The sequence below is a fragment of the Amphibalanus amphitrite genome, unplaced genomic scaffold (genome assembly GCF_019059575.1).
Source record: "Amphibalanus amphitrite isolate SeventyFive unplaced genomic scaffold, NRLGWU_Aamphi_draft 000336F_arrow, whole genome shotgun sequence".
NCBI lineage: Eukaryota > Metazoa > Arthropoda > Thecostraca > Balanomorpha > Balanidae > Amphibalanus > Amphibalanus amphitrite.
Genome location: NW_024881831.1, coordinates 610,170 through 627,523, shown reverse-complemented (window position 1 = coordinate 627,523; position 17,354 = coordinate 610,170). Strand labels below are relative to the sequence as shown.

Below are 17,354 nucleotides of genomic sequence, written 5' to 3'. Positions count from 1 at the left end.
GGCATGCACTCATCGAACTGCCTATATCAGGATGAGGATATTTTTTTCTGCCCTCCTCCGTACTCTAGTCTCAAATAATACCTCCCAGACTAATAACGAACATAGATAGGTACCGAATGCCTCGCCAGTCCAAGCTGTGTCTTCATCAGAATCAGGCACAGCAAGCATAATCCTACTGGGAAATGTTTCACAACTATGACTCTACGCACATTTAGACAATTCTTTAGTCTTGTCAGTAATAGTAAATGTATTTGATATAAGCTCTGGGGATGAGGGGAAAACAAACATCACCAGCAAACATATGACATCGTTTCCTGCAATAAGGCATAAAGTAACAGGATCACAGCACAATAGCATTAACAATATCTAAATCGTTATTCCATTCAAAACGATGGGCACCGATGCAATAATATCGACCACCTAAAACTGAACTGTTACAAGCAAAAACAAAGGAGGAAAGTATTACAAACAACTGCCATGTATATTTCATCTGCACATCAGATCTACGTAAAATTCATTCTCGGATAATTGGCTATGAGTACGCGCCTTGGCACCCGTTAAGAATGACTATGTAACAGCCGATGGGGTAGACCCTGAAAGGCTGCCGCGAGAGAAATAGGTGCAGCGGCGAATAAAGGTACAGTTCAACTTTCAAGAGCATAGACATTTCATTCCATCCCCGCTATAACGATAAACAAAATCCATTTCAACAATGGAACATCATTCAAGATAAAACGAAAATTCCGACGCTGCAGGACAGCAAGTTATCGCCTCTGCCCATCACTTTGGGATTCTCTAATAAATATAACAAGTAGTTACGTTCATCACACACTGCTTCTCAGCAGCGGCAGGACACAATGCTTAAAATATTAAAGCAATACGTATGCGCATGTCGCCATTTCAGCAGCCACTCATTGATCTGTCGTTCAGTAATTGCACTAGCAAATCGTATTAAAGCTATCACGTGCGCGGCGGGCGGTCACAGCTGGGGTGCCGGCGCCCCTGGGCCCGGGGTCACACCCTGGGCGGACGCAGGGAGGCCGTATCGGTCAGCCGCAGAGGGCCGTCAGTCCGCGGCAGCCGACTCGGAAAGCCCGGGTACAGCACCAGCGTCACCGTCCGCTCCCGAGCTAGCTGTCCGGCCAGCGCGTGCACCACGGCCCGCACCCGGCTCAGCCGGTCGTACAGCGTGAGTCGGCGCAGCTTGGCGCAGCGCAGAACCAGGCTCTGCACCGCCTCGGCGCCCACCTGTTTCGGGAATGTCTCCGAGCAGCCCAGCTCGAGTTCGGCCAGTGGCTGCTCTCCCAGGCAGTCGAGCACGCCGCTCGAGACGCACGGCACGCCGGCCAGGTGGAGTGCGCGCAGCTGCGGCAGCTCGCGCACACAGCGCAGCCCCTCCTCGCTCACCAGCCGGCAGAAGTTGATGTTGAGCGTGTACAGGCCCGGCAGCAGCGCCGGCAGGCGCCGCAGCGTGGTGTCGGTCAGAGCCTCTGCGCGGCGCAGGTTCAGGTGCCGCAGCGCCGGCAGACCGGTGACCGGCAGGCAGCCCTCGGGCGGCAGCACCAGCCCGGCGGCCGAGAGACGCTCCAGGCGGGTGCAGCTGGCCAGACCGGCGGCCAGGTCCTCCGCCGTCACACTTGTCACGTCGGAGATGTCGAGCTCGCGCAGCGAGGCCGGCGCCGCCTCCAGGAGCGTCGCCAGTCGCGAGTTGCTGCGGTACCAGTACGTTCCTGCCAGCACCAGCCGCTGCAGTTGCACGCAGCCGGTCAGCACCAGCTTCAGGTGCGACGTGAACTGGATGGTGCTGAACGACAGATCGAGCTCGCGCAGGTTGGGGCACTGCGCCACGTGTTTTATGTAGCCCGGCTCTCGCTCGCGCCAGTGGTGCAGTGTCAGCCGCTGCACCGAGGCGGGCAGCGTGGCCAGCCACTCACACTTGCCTGCCGGACTGCAGATGGTGAGCGAGCGCAGCCGCCGCTGGTTCAGCACCATCACCTTGACGCATTCATCGCTGCAGTTGTTGTTCATGGTAACCACCTCTAAACGCGGACAGCGCAGACAGAGCCGCTGCAGCGTGGGCTCCGAGACGCGGAAAGCCTTCAGGTTGAGTTCACTCAGCAGCGGACAGTGGTGGGCCACGATGTGCAGGTCGAGCTTGTTGATTTGTACGTACAGCGAGTCATGTTCGTAGATTTCGATGTCGATGACGCGGAGGGCGGACATCCGAGGTAGCAGCAGCTCGAGACACCGGTCGGTGAGTGCGTGGGGCCAGTGCATGGTAAAGTCGCGAAGACGGGACAAACACGTGTCGAAGGCGTCTCGCCAGCGCCGTGACACATGTTCCACGGCGAGCAATTGACGTAGGCTGAGAAACGATAGGATGTGTAACAGTATTTCTGTTGGTAGGTCGTCTACGTGTCTCATCCTTTTGGCGATATCGCTGTCGAGTCGAGCCAAGGGTATATTTGGAGATTCTTCACTTGTCATGTCTGCTCATTTTCACGTTCATCCAGTCTGCAACAGTACCAAGCAAACAGTCAAGACTGGAGTTTAGGTACTACTCACTTTGCAAGTTTTTTTTTTGCAAGGAAAGGGCATAAAGGAAAAGAATTATTAGAAAATATAGAAAATGCTGAGCAGCGATAAAACTTTGAAAATAAAATTGAAGGATTAGATGAAGGCACCAGCCACCAAACAACATTCACATCATGGGTAACTAGCGATACTAGCAAAGTCACTTTGTGTTACAGTAATGTCATTTGACATTTACCTAACACGCACCACACCACATTCCTGGCAATCAACTTCCTGGAAATCAACTTCAAAGTTTCACCTCAGTTGACCTGACCTTGACCTGACCTCAACCTGAGGCTGAGACTCATCCAAATGTGTTCCATGTCACTGTGCCTGTTGAGTTTTAGGAATAAAATGGCCTATAAACATGCATCAAACTTGTCCTATTCTATATTTCGCTTTTGGTGACCTGACTTGACCTTGACATTGACCTTTGCATGACATTTTATGCAACAAATCTTGCCTTGGCAGCCTAAGTACATGTTTCAGATAATTTCAGACAATCTCAGTCCATTCTCTGCCAGCTGCGCTCCAAAGTTGATACTGTAGGAACTTGACGAGACCTTGACCTGGCCTCTGGGTTCCATCGACCTACTAAGGCAAAAATGTTTGCCCTAATGATCCATATTGTTGAGAGCTTTTGATTACCGCTTTTTCCATCCTTCTACGACCACCGTGTCATGGTTCTTCCGTGTTCTTCATGCCTGCATGTCAGCATACTCATTGCATATGGATATGTGCATGTGTGTGTGCCCGTCTATCCGTGCGCTCTATGTCCGTGCTTGTGTACGCTCGTCTTCCCGCGCGCTCTGCATACTGCATATCTAGCCGAGGGCTTAATGCTGCTAGTCCACATTTCGCTGCCGTCTGATCCCGCATGCCCGCGCGCATGACTTTGTCCTGACGGATGATTCGTTTGCAGGTGCATGCTACTCGCTTCTTCTCGACAATACACTTGGCCATACCACATCCATCTATTAACCCTGCAAAGAGGGGAGAGGCTTTAAGGGACGTCACAACCGGTTCAGAACAATACCTACCTAGGTACGCCACATGCAATTCGGGTATTTATTTACTTTAGGACCGGCAGCCTTTACTTTCGTTGCGAATTCCGATTAAGTGATATTAAGAATTGCACCCCATGGCCCATTGCAATTGCAGAAATACAAATTCTGCACAGCAAACAGAAAAAATAAAACAATAAATTGAAACGCTCCATCCCATACCTCTTCGAGTCTGTGCGTCCTGTGCGTGTTGTAACCGTTGTAACGTACGGGCCAGTACGTACGGGCAACGTACGGGCATACGCGGTTGTTGTTACTTGAGAAGAAATGCTGTTCGCTAGATCACGACCTAGACCTGTTGAAGCTGCCTTGAAGCCGAGTTGCCATGACAGCGCCTTATTAGCCAATGAGCTGCACAGATCAAGCGACATTTTCCTGAGCATATTACGCTTCCGGTCGTTCACCGTGAAGAGAGAACATGACTCAATGCAAAGAATATATAACAGGCTATGCCTCAGCTGCGCTAGTTTTGTAAGCAACTCTGCTTACGGTTTGAGCAAAGGCTGTCAGACAAATTTGTTGGAAACACATTTGTACATAAGATAAAAGATGACTGTGTTTTAAAAAAATAGGAAGCTTATTAGCATTTTCTTTTAATCAGTAGATTTTATTTATTTTATTTATATGTACATTCTGTACAACAATGCTCAATCTTATTATATACGGAAGTTTCAGCCCTAGTACCCCGAAGGCTGTGCCACGGCGTATATAAGTGATCGTCTTGTGGCGAGTTCCGTGCGGGTTCCGGGATTTACATTCCGGGTGGCCGTCGCCATTTTGTTCCCGCGATCATGTCTCATGTGCATTGCCATTCGCATGCTATTGTGGTAAGAAAATAATGTAATATATGTTATTTCAGTGAATGGTTTGCCATATGTCAAATTAAGCTATGTAAAGGACGTCCAAACCCTTTCATTGGTGCGAGCGCGTGGCATGCCATGGCTAGGCTATTATGAGGTGTAGTGAAATAAAGTGTTTCTTGAACCTGTGATCATAATTAGCTATTGGTAATAAAGGATATTTATTATTCAGGAAAGAGTGATAAAAATGGCCCCTGACCTCAGCTGCGTGGAAAGCTCGAGTTCACACTAATGAGTGTAGATAGTTACGCGTTCCAATAAAACTTGTTGATGAATTTGAGGGGCAGTGATAATAGGTACCACTGCTTCTCAAAGAGTGTGGAAATATTTTTCGTTTATATATTGAGTCATTTTTTATGCATGATCTTGAGGGAAGAAAACAGATGCTGTTGTTTATTGGTTGTAGTCAAAAATTTAAGTTAAAAGAGGTTAAGAACCTGTTAGTTTGATGTAAGAATTAAAGGTTAGGATAAGTTCAGAAGAGATAAGTGGTCAAAAGGTGGTCGCCACCCTGACAGCTGATTTGTTTCTCTAAGGTTTATGATCTGGGTGGGTTTGCTTGATTGTCTGTTCTTGTTCTGTTATGCTTTAATTTTTAATATTTGAATGTTTGGGGTGATGCGTTGAGGTTGCTGCAGTTAGGATGAATGTGGGATTAAAATAAGGAGAGAAGATAAGTTTTACCTCTCAGTTGTTACTTGTGATCATAGTTATTTGTGGTAGTCTCTTGCATACATGCCTTAGCTAGGTGTGATAAATTTCATCATAGACCCTTTTTCTTCTGATGTGTTCCTTTTGAGCTACACCACCATAGACCCTTTTCTTTTCTTTTTTCCCCTCCCTGTGGTTGCCAATCTAACTTTGATTTTGCAATTAATCCTGATTTAGCAATAAGGTTTGTTTTTCCTGAAGAATTTTTCAAGTTGCAGCTCAAGAAGCTTTGCTGATGTAGTGAGAAGATAAGCTATGTATGCTTGCAGTATGTAAATGGCTGGGCTTATCACAGGACATCTCAACATCAAATACAACAGTCTGATAGCAAAAGAATGCATTCATCACACAGTTTGTATTTGAGTAAAAAATGCTTTCTCACATTTGAAGCCTCAATGCAGCAGACATTTACTAGTGGATGGCAACCAACTCTACCTGATAAGCCAAAATCCACCCTGACACAAAAACAGCATACTTATGTGAAATAAGCCAGGTTTTCTATGCATATTCAGAGTCTTAGTTTACATGTTTACACACACTTAGCAATACATTTGACTCTCATTGTTTCTAACTGGTTGCTAAAAATCTCAAGAACCAATGTCACATTCTTTCTTGCATCGATTGTGAGGTGTATGAATGGCTGGTATGACTCATTCATTCTAGCGTGCTAGCTATCTGAAAAGGTATTTGCTAGCTAGATACCCTAAAAAATAATCATGATCTGAAATGGTTGATTCGACGAGTCCCGGGTGTTTGGGATGAAGTTTTATGTGGAGCTGTTCACAGCCGCTCCCGTCTGTACCTCTGTCCACCCCAGCTGATCCGCTCTCACTTCTGACCCGGTCGACCCGCGCCGTCCGCAGGGTCAGGTCTACAAGTCGGTGGTGAACGATACCATCGCGGCCGTGCGCAGCTTCTTCCTGGACGAGGGCGTCGACGAACAGGTGCTGCAGGAGCTGAAGACGCTCTGGGAGACCAAGCTGAACCAGAGCCGCGCCGTCGACCTCAAGGAGGCCGAGACGACCCCGCAGCAGAGCAAGTCGGCGCGCGCGTCGGCAGGTATGGAGACGGGTTACGGAGCAAGTGGTTAGGTAACGGTACGCAGTGATCAGGTTTTTTCGTGTCTCACTCAGCTGAATGAACCAGGCTGAATAATTTTAGTTAGTTAATTTTAGTTAAGTGTTTTTTTAGTTACGCATTTAAAATGTCGGTTTAATAGCGAGTGTTTGTCACTTCTTTCGTTGCCCTACGTATCGTATTTTCAGGCACAGTCTCTTACCGTAACGTACCGATACAAGCGGACCGGCGGCTAAAATCGGTTCGACCCTCTCTCTCCCCCTCCTCCCCGGCATCCCATCCATTCCCCAGGTCAATTGGTTCGGTGGCTCTCAGACTTTGCAGCGCTTCCTCGTTCGGCTCGATGGCACCGTCGCACAGTGTATCGGTATGTTCAAGAGAGACTGTACGATGGATTACATGGTTTATTTATCGAAAGTGGCGGCTTACGACTACACAATGAGTGCTTCTTCCCTGTACATCTGCGCTAAGCTCCACGTCCTGAAGATGGAAGAATGCGTAGTAATGATATTTATGAGCTAGGAGAGATGCAACTAGTCGTTAGCACACTGACACGATACAGCCATTTCTATAACGAGGTAAATGCAACGAGAACAAGTTCATAAAACACATAAATGCCGAACGTAATACGGTTATGTGCATAAACTCTGCGACAACTTTCAAATGGAAAAGTATCTCGGGGTAAATAAGTCGAAAACGGGGCGAGCATCGGGGGCCGGGGGGTGTAGGGCGTCTTTACGCGCGACTTCAGCTCGACTACATGGGCTGCCCAGCGACGAGTGGACGTGAGAGACTTCGATAGTTTGGCCAAAATCATGAATTCTTACGGTTATCTTTAGTTCAAAGCAAAGGTCAGCACTACAGGTCACCGGAAGTTCAGCTTTTATATCTCCCGGCTTGGTTCATAACGGCATTACGAATCAAGCTGCAACATTATGGAAGACAATTACGGTCGATGCCTCCTTTATAAAGATATTTTCGTAACATGCTAATAGTTTAGCTCGGCTCAATGGATTAGTTTCCTAAGGCAAATGTGCCAACATGCATTTTATGCCTCGCACTTTTAGGGGAGGGGGGAGGGACCCTCCCTGGTAATGTCATATTCTAAAAGCGCGACAAGAAATGCAACTGATTGGAATATGCATTAGCGATTTGTTACGGTACTTTTACCACCAAGAGGCAGCGGGACGCCTACTGGCTGACCCGACCCGACCCGACCCGACCTACTCCAAATAAATGATTACTTCATCTTTGATCAAAGCTAACATGAAATTCTATATCAGGACCACGAAAAATAATCACAACCCCATCATAAGAAGTTCTAGCGGATCCCAATGCTCCCGGCATCTGGGTCATTGATCGGACTTCGAATGTTAACCAATGGCCTATGACCTTGGAATTGGGTATCATCGGCTTCCTCTCGTTACGGGTACCACGCTCATTTTTTTTTCGGCGAAACTCTAGCTCGATGAGGGGCCGAGGGGGAGGAGGTCGTCTCCCCTCCCCCCGCCCCCCCAAACGCTAGCGGCTGGCAAAGTGCCAATACGGAGAGGGCTAAGGCAACCAGTTGCGATTCCGCTTTTGGTGGTTCGCTGGCGTGTAACTAGCATCGGATGTGTTATAAGCCAGACTCTTTCATCTGTGTAGTGTTGCGTTATTTGTGACGCACTGAAAATAGAGAAGTGCTGCGTTATTGCCTCCCGCTGTGCGTATTGTGCTGCGTTGTTAGCGGCGCGCTGGTGTGTTTATAAGCTGCACCGGCTGCGTCCTTAACCGTCCACTGTTTGGTTGGCTACAAATCCACCCTGGCTGTGAAACGGCATTCCGCGAATATCATTTGAATGGCTGGATCGGTGGTTGTCGACTGTTAGCACCCTCGTGTTGCTAAGCCGTTCCAGTGACGGAACAATCTCCGGACAGGAAAACAGCCATAGCATGCTGGTTCTCTCGCAGCTCCTAGTAAATTGCGCTTGTTGTTGGGTTTTGAAAATATCGACATCACCTCTCACGCAGAAGAAGACGAATGCAGCAGACAGGACGCTTTGCATCCCGCATTGAGAGCTGTGGCGCATTCCAGACGTGCCCTCGGATCGAAAACGGACAGACGCGAACCTTGCTCTTCCCTCAACCTTGCTTGCCTTTTTATTTTAACCCACGAGCGGCGGGGGCCATAAAGCTCTCCCATTACGTTCTGTATGCTATCTCCGAAACCTGATAAGATATGAAATTGAAACTTGTTATAGCTTCAAGTGAATACCTAGGCGGGTATTTGAAGAAGTTCGGTGGTTGTAGCACTTTAGATGACATCACAGTGACGTCATACACTTTTGTCGTTTTCCGCTATGGGGCGTTTCTGATGTCACTGAGCATGAAACGCAACGGGAAATAAATTAAACAGCACCTGCTGTCAACCTGACACATCTATGTACCCTTTTAACTAGTTCCTGACCATTTTTCAGGCCTATATATTCGGTCCTTTATGTCGGATATATCGTGAGGAAACTGAGAAACTCCTGTCTATGATTAGACTTCTGACGTCGCTACTCACTTTGACGTCAATTTAAATTGGATCATCGACACCATATTTGGACACAACCTCGGCTAGCTATTCAGGAATATGTGCCCAAAGTCTCGCTTCTTTATCTCTTCGCATTGCGCGACGATATCTTCGTAGAAGTAAAGGGGGGGCAATTATTTGCCCTCCCCCCCCCCCCCCCCAGCGCGGCGGCTGGCTGGTGGCGCATCGTCATCGTCGCATGCCAACCTTCGCCAGACCTACCTGTTTTCTTTCGAGGCGGAGCAAATGTTCGAATAGCTAATATGAGCGCAGAGGTGCGGTCTTGCAGCATCGGGTTTGCCAGTTCCTGCCGCGTCGAATGATGTAGTTTTCGTTAGGGAAAATTTAATTTGGTTTTCAACCCGCGCTGGGTATATGAAGTATGAACACACCCTTGCGGTTTTTCGCAGATATATCAAAAACAGCGACGTGGAGCGTCAAGGTCAGGTCACAAGGTCACGTCCAGTTACCTCACCTGAGCAAAAGTTAGAATTATCGTCATAGCTACACCGACTGAACGATCGCCTTGAAACTTTAAGCAATTGATAACAGTAACAGTATATACAAAATGTTAATCTCGGAATTTTGATATCGGTGACCCAAGGTCAGGTCACCTTTGCGACTTTTTCACTATCAGTCAATGGGAGAAAATTGAAAGGCGCCTTTTTGGACGAACGTCATTCCAAACAACGGTAAACATCGGTAACAAACATCGGTAACAGGTAAACTCGACAAGCTGAACCGAAAAATGGCACACATGACCTCTCATTATGTCCCTGAGGTCATATCAGGTCATGAAAGGTCCCCAGCAGTTTTTTAACAATAACTTTTGATAGAGATATGCTAGAGCGATGAAAACGCCTCAGATGTGTTCAGCTCGACGATACGGATAGACTGGCATGCAACATGACCTTTTCCGGTTGGGTCATGACCTTGACCTGAGGTCAAATTTTCAAAATGACCTTTCAATGTCCATTTATAGCTCATTCGACGTGTCTTCACGAGTGGAACATGTTGCTGGCAAAAGTTATGTCGTGCACGGTGACTATAAATAATGTCGTGGTTCTCTTGAGTCAAAAGCTATTACAAAAAAAAAACATTTTTTTCGTGAAAGATTTTGCCCTCTGGAGGCTAAATCGTTGACTTGAGGTCAAATCTTAGGACATGTTGGCGAAAGAGCGTTGAAAGACTATCGAATGCGCTTTTCCGCGGTGCTGTAGCTCTATTGGTTCCCTTTCGAAAATTGTTGAAATAAACAAAATTTGACCTTCGATTACCTCTGACGACCTGACGCTCTTTCGGTTGCTGCTTACTGCGTGTCACTACGTGGCCCAGGAGCCGAGTTAGACGGGAGGGGGGGGGGGGTGTTCAGGCACCCCACCCCCACCCCGGCCCGGCGCGGTTGGCGCCGGCCGCCGAGCACCGGCCCGGCGCGGGTTAACCTCACGACAAGGTCAATTCGGCAATCAGGTCATGAAAGGCCATGAAAGATTCAGCGTCAAGGTTAATTCGGCAAGTAGGTCATGCCGCTTATTTGGTCCTGCAGCTCTTCCTAAATTCCTTGATGTTTTCCCAATCGCTCACTCAGTTTGATGGGGACTTGTGGAGTTCTCGGCAAAAAAAATCCGACGACATTAAATTACCTCGCTGTCGTCATACGGCGTCGCACATGGGCCGACTAAAAAAAAAATGAACACAATAATACTTTATGAAAGGCATGCAGTCACGATTTCAAGTGCTTGAGATTTGATAAGATCATTTCTGGCGCAACATTTTCTTTTTGGAGCTACGATCTTGAGGTCACTTGACCGATATGACCTCAAAGGATCCGTATGAAATTCTGAGCAAATAATGCAAATTGTTGGGATTCGGATGTTGGCTTTCTAATAACAGTTGCACATCCCTGCTAAAGATTCCCTGGCACTTGGTGACAGCGAGCTGAAATTTTGCATGCCTGACTTTTTATTCATTCTCGATCTTTTGACAGTAACGGCACAAATTGGATTCGTGCCCAAAGATCGAGCTTGAATAAAGAACGGTCATGCATGCACAATTTCAGCTCTTTCGCTAACAGGACTGAGGATTCGACAAAAAAAAAAACGTCAAAGGTCGTCCCCTCCCCTTTCGGCGGGGTCGCTACATCACCATTACCGCCGCATCTGTTTCTGAAATTTCCTCTCTTACCATTCTGACGTTATCACTGCCCGTTGCTCCACATCCCGGCAATGTCTCTTGACTCCCCTACTCTCTTTATGTCCCGACGGCGGCACTCTCCGTCCGCTGACGCCGCCTGGCCGTCCGTTCCGACATCGTCTGACGGACACTCTACCCCTCTATCCTGAGTGTGTCTTAAACCGCTCCCTCCCCGGCGGCCGGCATTTTTTTTGTGACCCCCTCCCCACTCTGTAATATGCCTGGTGAGCCCCCTTACCCACCTAGGTAGTGTGTCCACTCAGTCTAATCAGTGTCTGAACTCTGTGTCTGATCTCTTTCCACTCTGCGTGTCTCACTCCGCCCCCCTCCCCGGCAGTGCGCGCGGCAGCGCGCTCGGCGGCTCCGGCGGCCGGCGCGGCGGCCCAGCCGGTCGCTCAGCCTCAGTCGCTGGTGCCCATCCAGATCACCATTCCGCCGCAGCAGCCCGGAGGAGAGAACAAGACCATCGTCGTCCAGGTGGGTGTCTGGCTGCTGTGACCGGGGCTAATCCGCAGCCGGTGCGAGCGTAGCACTTGCCCCAGCCAGTGCTGTACGTGGGTGGGAGATGGTGTCAGAGTTTCGAGAAACAGTCTATTGCTGTAGTGAATGTCAGGACTCAGGAGAGGCTTAACCTCTTGGTATCTCCGTGATGTTAGGTTACTGCATGGTATGCATACGATCTAATTTTGATTGATATTGAATTTGTCTCGATTGGCTCCTATACCTTCATGGCCGTCTACCGACATCATTATCGAGCTGTTCGTTATGGTGGCTCCGCTCCTGTACTGACGGTGCCCCCTCCCCCGCCCGCCCTGCTCCTGTACTGACGGTGCCCCGTGCTCCGCCCGTCCTGCTCCTGTACTGACGGCTCCCCCCCCCCGCCGCCAGGTGCCCGTGTCGGCGGTACAGTCGGGTCTGGCCGGCCAGCACCTACAGACGATCCTCAGTTCGGCGGCGGCGCAGGCCACGTTCGCGCTGCCGCCCGACATCGCCAGCAGCATGCTGCAGCAGCAGCTGAACGAAGCGCTGCGCCAGTCGAGCCAGCAGCAGCAGCGTGTGGTGACCGTGGCGCCGGCGGCCGGAGGTGGGTGCAGCGCCCAGCGGGCCGACCGGGCAGCGGGGATAACGACACAGGGAGGGGCGGCCAGTCGGCTGGATAGCCTGGTTAAACGGTAGTTGCGACTAGTCCTAGTTCTCATGTATTTTGTGTAACGTAAGCGGAAGATATTTGACGATTGGGTGCGTCCTGAATCTATCAGACTAGACGCGCAGCGATGTGATATCCGTTCGGCCGATGCTGAGTCGGTGGTCGCACCGACAGCCCGCGGTCTGTGCCCGATTGCCCTGTAACTAACCAGCCTCGCACGAGACTGCCAGCTAACCTGCCCGCAACGTACCCAGCATGGCCATTCGCTCTCTAACTTACCCGTCACTGGTGGAAGCTCTTCAGTAGGACTGTGCGCTCATATAGCCGATACACCATTAGAGTAATTGTGAATCTGGGGTGGATAATCAGCGGAGCGACTGCTTCCGGCCACCTTTTTGCCGCTCCAAGCTGTTTCAGTGCCGTGCGCAGGATTACTTCAATTGTTTTTGTTGCTCCTAAGAACGTAGTGCGTTAGAAAATGACTGAGATAAACTTCAATCACGATTCACGGTTGACGTAATATTCATAGATTCAGATAACAAGACGGATTTTTCATCTTGTAACTCTGAAATGTTCATAAAACGGCTTTATACCTACCGATTAACTGCCTACCCGAACCCCCATCAGTTGCCCGCAAAAAAAGCGCAGAATGTGGAGAGCTGTGGTCGCCTAGTGCTACTGTATATTGTCTATCGTCCCCTCTTCGCTCTACTGTTTATTCCGGTCCCCGCCGGACCAGTCAGCCCTTTTCTGCCAGTCTATTAGTGCAGTAACCCTGGCTGCGTGTGGCTGCGCCTGTGTCTGCCCGCCGCCACACCGGCGCCACCTGGGACGGCCGTCCGCCGTCGGCGCAGTACTAGTACCCGCCGCTGCCGACAGAGGGCAGTCGCGAGCCGCCGCGCCGGCCGGTGCCGGCTGCCTGGCGCCCGCCGCCGCCGCTGCACCCGTGGCCGCCGCGCGTGCCGGCCGGCCTGCCGCTGCCGCCACCGCCGCCGCCGCCGCCTCGGTTCCATGTCAGCCTGCCGTCGAGTTACCTGTCGGCGATGGCGCTGGCTCACGGCCGCTCCCCACGTACTGATACGGCCGACGGTGACCTGGGCACGCACTGTGTGGGGTGTGGCGCACAGAGCACGCGACCACCGGACCCACCGCGACCAACTCCCCCGGCCGCGCACACACCCGCACACTGCCTGCTAGCGGGGAGCTTTGGGTTCAGTTTGGTTTGGACCCCTCGCCGGTGCGGACGCCCGCTTGCCGCGCTGCTCGCGGCGTGGGCGGGGTCTTTCGGGGCTGGTCTGTGTATGTGGGAGTGATGCTGGCTGGCATGACGGGATACTGGTGGCGGGGAACGTGTGCTGGTGTGCGCTGCCTTTCGGTTGTGACCGGTTTCTGGCGATGCTGTCGATGGGATCCCACCAAGTGTAGGGTTTGCATCTGACATACATTTATAGTCACCGCTCCCCAGCTATTCGTCGTTCTCAGATTTCAACGCAGTTCATCTGAAGCCGGGCGACTTTTGGCAAATCCGTAGGGGCTGAAGCTGGGGCCGTCCTGGCGACTTGATTCTGCTGTGCATTTTTTCTGTAAAATATTATCCTTTGGTGTGGTTCTTCACTATATTCAACGCATTACCAGCGAACCTTATTGGGATGGGTATCCAAATTCTATGAGTTTCCCTCAACATTGTAATTGATGATTAACAGCCATCCCAAAGTCACCTATAGCCTAGTCGATCTTCAATTCACAGTCTCTTACAATTAACCCTCTAACGATTGATGGCATCATGTAGACTGACATGAATGTCACGTTCCATCGCAGAACTGTCATTTCGACGTGTCGGTTTTTGCCAGAGACTCGGGGAGTGGAAGTAGGTCTGCTGGGGATGCTGACGGCTCAGCACTCCTTTAACCAGTCATCTGGCCCCCGATCGACGTGCTCGAGGCACGGCACTCTGTCCCCCGGCCGCCACCTGTGTGCGCTTGTTTTTGCCTGTTTGTGTGTTGTGCCGTGTGTGATGTGACGCACCGTGTGTTTGTGTGCACTGATTTTTGTCAAAACTCGTAGCAAGTCGCTTTCTCCTTCTACATCGCCCGCTTGACAGACTGTTCTTAATTACAACCAAATGAATCTAAAGCTAGCGTACACATTTTGCGTGATTTGACTCGTGCCTGGGCCTATCGTCGCACTTTATTTGGAAGTGGACGACACTCCGCCGCGCGCCGCGTCTGTTGTCGGTGCCGCGCGCCGGTCGACCTACGTCTGCCTGTCAGCCACCGCCGCTGACACCGCGGTCCGTCTCGGCAGGCGGAGTCCAGTACGCCGGCGGCGTGGCCCCGGCGCAGCACAGGCTGCCCGGTCAGCTGGACGGCAGTGGCGACAGCCCGCCGGCGGCGGAGCGCGCCGGCGCCTCCTTCACACTCCCCGCCGGCGCGTGTGCCGCCCCCGCCCCCGCCGCCGCCGCCGCCGCCGCCGCTCCGTCTCGTAGCGCGGAGGAGCGCCGGCGCGCCGACCGGCGGCTGGCGCGCCGCCTGGGCCTGCGTGTGCCGCAGACCGACGGCCTAGACGACACGTCCGACAGCGACGACGACGTGGATGACGACGTCGAGGACGACATCGACGACGACGACGACGATATCGGCAATGACGAGGACGAGGAGGATCAGGAGGGCCAGGAGGAGGTGAGGGGACGGGAGGAGGTGAGGGGGACGGGAGGAGGTGAGAGGGGCGGGAGGTGGTGAGAGGGACGGGAGGAATGTGAGAGGGACGGGAGGAGGGTGAGAGGGAGGGGAGGAGGTAAGGGGGACGGGAGGAGCAGTGAGAGGGCCAGGAGGAGGGTGAGAGGGACGGGAGGAGGGTGAGAGGGACGGGAGGAGGTGAGGGGGGACGGGAGGAGGGTGAGAGAGGGAGGGGAGGAGGTGAGAGGGACGGCTGGGAGGGAAGGGAGGTGAGAGAGGACTCAGACGGGTGGACAGAGGCACCCCTACTCCCACTGCAAGAAAGGTTGAGTTTGGGCACGGTGTGAAAGGAGTGCTGAGTGTGGTGTGGGCTGAATCATGGGACTGCGAGTGTGGGCACACTGAAGGGGACAATTGGAGAGATGGTGTGGGCTCAGAAAGACAGGTTGATGTGTGAGTCCCGGCAGATGTCCAGAAACGGAGTCGGCGATGTTCTTACCGATGTTCCGATTACATATCAACGTTTTTAGGCTTATGATTTATGGTTGTAACTTGTAGCAGTAGCGGCGGAACACCTTCAATTAAGGGGGGGGGGGGGCACTGCCGACTTTTGGTCCCATTCATTTCATGCAACGCCCATAGGGCTAATGTTAAAATGCCAAAATCAAAGGGGGGCACGGTGCCCCGGTGCCCTCCCCGTTCCTCCGCCTATGGGCTGTAGGCTGCATTGCAACTCTAAAACAGGGCTGTATTCTAATTGCTGTTTAGTTGGGGGTTTTGAAACCTCCGCTGATCCCGCTGACCCCTCAGTGTCCCCTCGGCCTGTCCGGCTGACCGCCCTCTGTGTCCCCCCCCACCCCCCCCCCCCCCCCCCACCACCACCACCACCACTGCCTCGGCTGACCCCGCTCTGTGTGTCCCCGCCAGGAGCCGCTGAACTCTGAGGACGACGTCAGCGACCACGAGCCGGCCGACCTTCAGGAGACGTTCAACGTCATGGTCTGCCAGTACGACAAGGTAGGTGGCGCGGAGCGGGAGCTGCGCAGCCGGCCGCCAGGGGTCAGCTGGATCAATCCGGATCATCAGCGTATGTCGGTATTAGGCCGCGTCTCTCTCAATGGCTGACGTTATATGGAGTCGGTGAACCCTGTTCCTAACCTCCATGCGATCTTTGAACCCCTGGCAACGTAAGGTCCACCGTTTAACCTGTACTTTTTTTGCGTTCAGATCACACGCAGCCGAAACCGATGGAAGTTCCACCTCAAGGACGGCATTATGAACCTGGACGGGAAGGACTACATATTCCAGAAGGCTGGCGGAGACGCCGAGTGGTGAAAAGTCGCCGGGACGCACGTGACTGACGTGCGGCGTCACTGGGCCCGTGGGGGGCCTCGCCGAGAGTCTCTAGACAGCTGCACGGCTCGCCCGAGTCTGAGGGGACGGCTGCGCTCGTCCGCTGGACGACCGTACAGAGGGCGCCACATGTCTATGGATGTGTTATAGGTGGCGCTGCCGTCGAACTATCGTGTCGCGCCGTTCTGTGGCTGTGTCCGGCGCTACCGAGCTGTAACGGCACAACGGAATCTGTTTAACCCAATATGTGATGTCACGCTGCACAGTACGGTCGGCCGCACAGCACTGCCCGTCGCCGGTCGGTATGTGCCGGGTCGGACGGGCACATCCCCGCGCCACAGTACGCGGCCGATCTCGAACGAAAACGGCACCGAGCGTCCGGGCCACGTGCAGCCTATGAATGGGAGGTTCTGTCCACTGGTCCCCGCCCGTGGCGTCTTCCCATACGGCCGCTGCCGCGCGGTGTGGGCCACTATCGGAGCGGAGCGGGGTCCGGCGAGCGGCAGAGGTGGCCGTCAGGCCAGCGGGTGGCGAGCAGCAGAGGCGGCCCCCGGGCTCCCAGCGGCCCAACGGCAGAGGTGGTTGGCCGGGCCCCCGGGCTCCCAGCGGCTGTCTGTTTGGTGCGTGTTCCGGTGAATGTGTTCGTCGTTGTGTTTGTGTGCGCGACTGTCTGTGTGTGTGTGTTTGCTGTGCCGGTGTGGATGGGAGTTGCTGTGCCTTGCCGCGTCTCGGCGATCGGGGCGCCGGAGATTGTTTGACATTGTCGCTCGGACCGGGTGCGGAAGGGTCGCGGCGTGTTCTGCGGCCGCGGCCGGGCCGGTCCAGTCATCTCAGAGCGTCCCGTGTCGTTAAGGTAATATCCGACGTTCCATGATGGTAACAATACAAGGGCTGAATCGACATTCAGGACGCGCCTTGTTTTGGTTCAGTGTGGAGTGGATGAGGTATCAGGTAAACGGCATGTGTACAATCGACAGGCTCAATCCAGGTAACAAGCAGAAACATTTGTGATCCGTTCCGTTATGGGCAAATTTGCTCGTCAATGCTCAACGCTCGAACCCAGTAGTGACTGCAGTGGTGCGGCCGCCGGCCATCGATCATTCGCCAGCTAAGGGTGTCGGCGTGGCGCCTGCCCTGCACCAA

At 52.4% G+C, this 17,354-nt stretch overlaps 2 protein-coding genes across 3 annotated transcripts; one reads left to right on the top strand and one right to left on the bottom strand.

The window, feature by feature from the left end:
* Positions 1 to 219: 219 nt before the first annotated feature.
* On the bottom strand, positions 220 to 4,051 carry LOC122388843 (F-box protein SKP2A-like). Of its 2 annotated transcripts, XM_043380302.1 has the most exons (3): positions 3,801 to 3,848; positions 3,540 to 3,557; positions 229 to 2,514 (listed from the first exon to the last, which is right to left on the bottom strand). In XM_043380302.1, the coding sequence occupies exon 3, from the start codon at positions 2,485 to 2,487 to the stop codon at positions 1,015 to 1,017; it is 1,473 nt and encodes a 490-aa protein (XP_043236237.1). In that variant the 5' UTR covers positions 2,488 to 2,514; positions 3,540 to 3,557; positions 3,801 to 3,848; the 3' UTR covers positions 229 to 1,014. The 2 variants fall into 2 exon arrangements, with proteins under 2 accessions (XP_043236238.1, XP_043236237.1); XM_043380303.1 differs by lacking the exon at positions 3,540 to 3,557 and having other exon boundaries at positions 220 to 2,514; positions 3,801 to 4,051.
* Positions 4,052 to 4,143: 92 nt separating this feature from the next.
* LOC122388836 (transcription initiation factor IIA subunit 1-like) lies at positions 4,144 to 17,120 on the top strand. The gene is made up of 7 exons (XM_043380290.1): positions 4,144 to 4,465; positions 6,073 to 6,268; positions 11,374 to 11,513; positions 11,925 to 12,120; positions 14,488 to 14,861; positions 15,786 to 15,875; positions 16,086 to 17,120. The coding sequence occupies exons 1-7, from the start codon at positions 4,430 to 4,432 to the stop codon at positions 16,191 to 16,193; spliced, it is 1,140 nt and encodes a 379-aa protein (XP_043236225.1). The 5' UTR covers positions 4,144 to 4,429; the 3' UTR covers positions 16,194 to 17,120.
* The last annotated feature ends 234 nt before the right edge of the window (positions 17,121 to 17,354 follow it).

Bases quoted from the DNA above. Each gene is read 5' to 3' on its own strand.
- LOC122388836 (XM_043380290.1), top strand. From the start codon at position 4,430: ATGTCTCATGTGCATTGCCATTCGCATGCTATTGTG. The intron at 11,514-11,924 runs GTGGGTGTCTGG...CCCCGCCGCCAG, and splicing joins ACAAGACCATCGTCGTCCAG to GTGCCCGTGTCGGCGGTACA. The intron at 14,862-15,785 runs GTGAGGGGACGG...TGTCCCCGCCAG, and splicing joins ATCAGGAGGGCCAGGAGGAG to GAGCCGCTGAACTCTGAGGA.
- LOC122388843 (XM_043380303.1), bottom strand. From the start codon at position 2,487: ATGACAAGTGAAGAATCTCCAAATATACCCTTGGCTCGACTCGACAGC.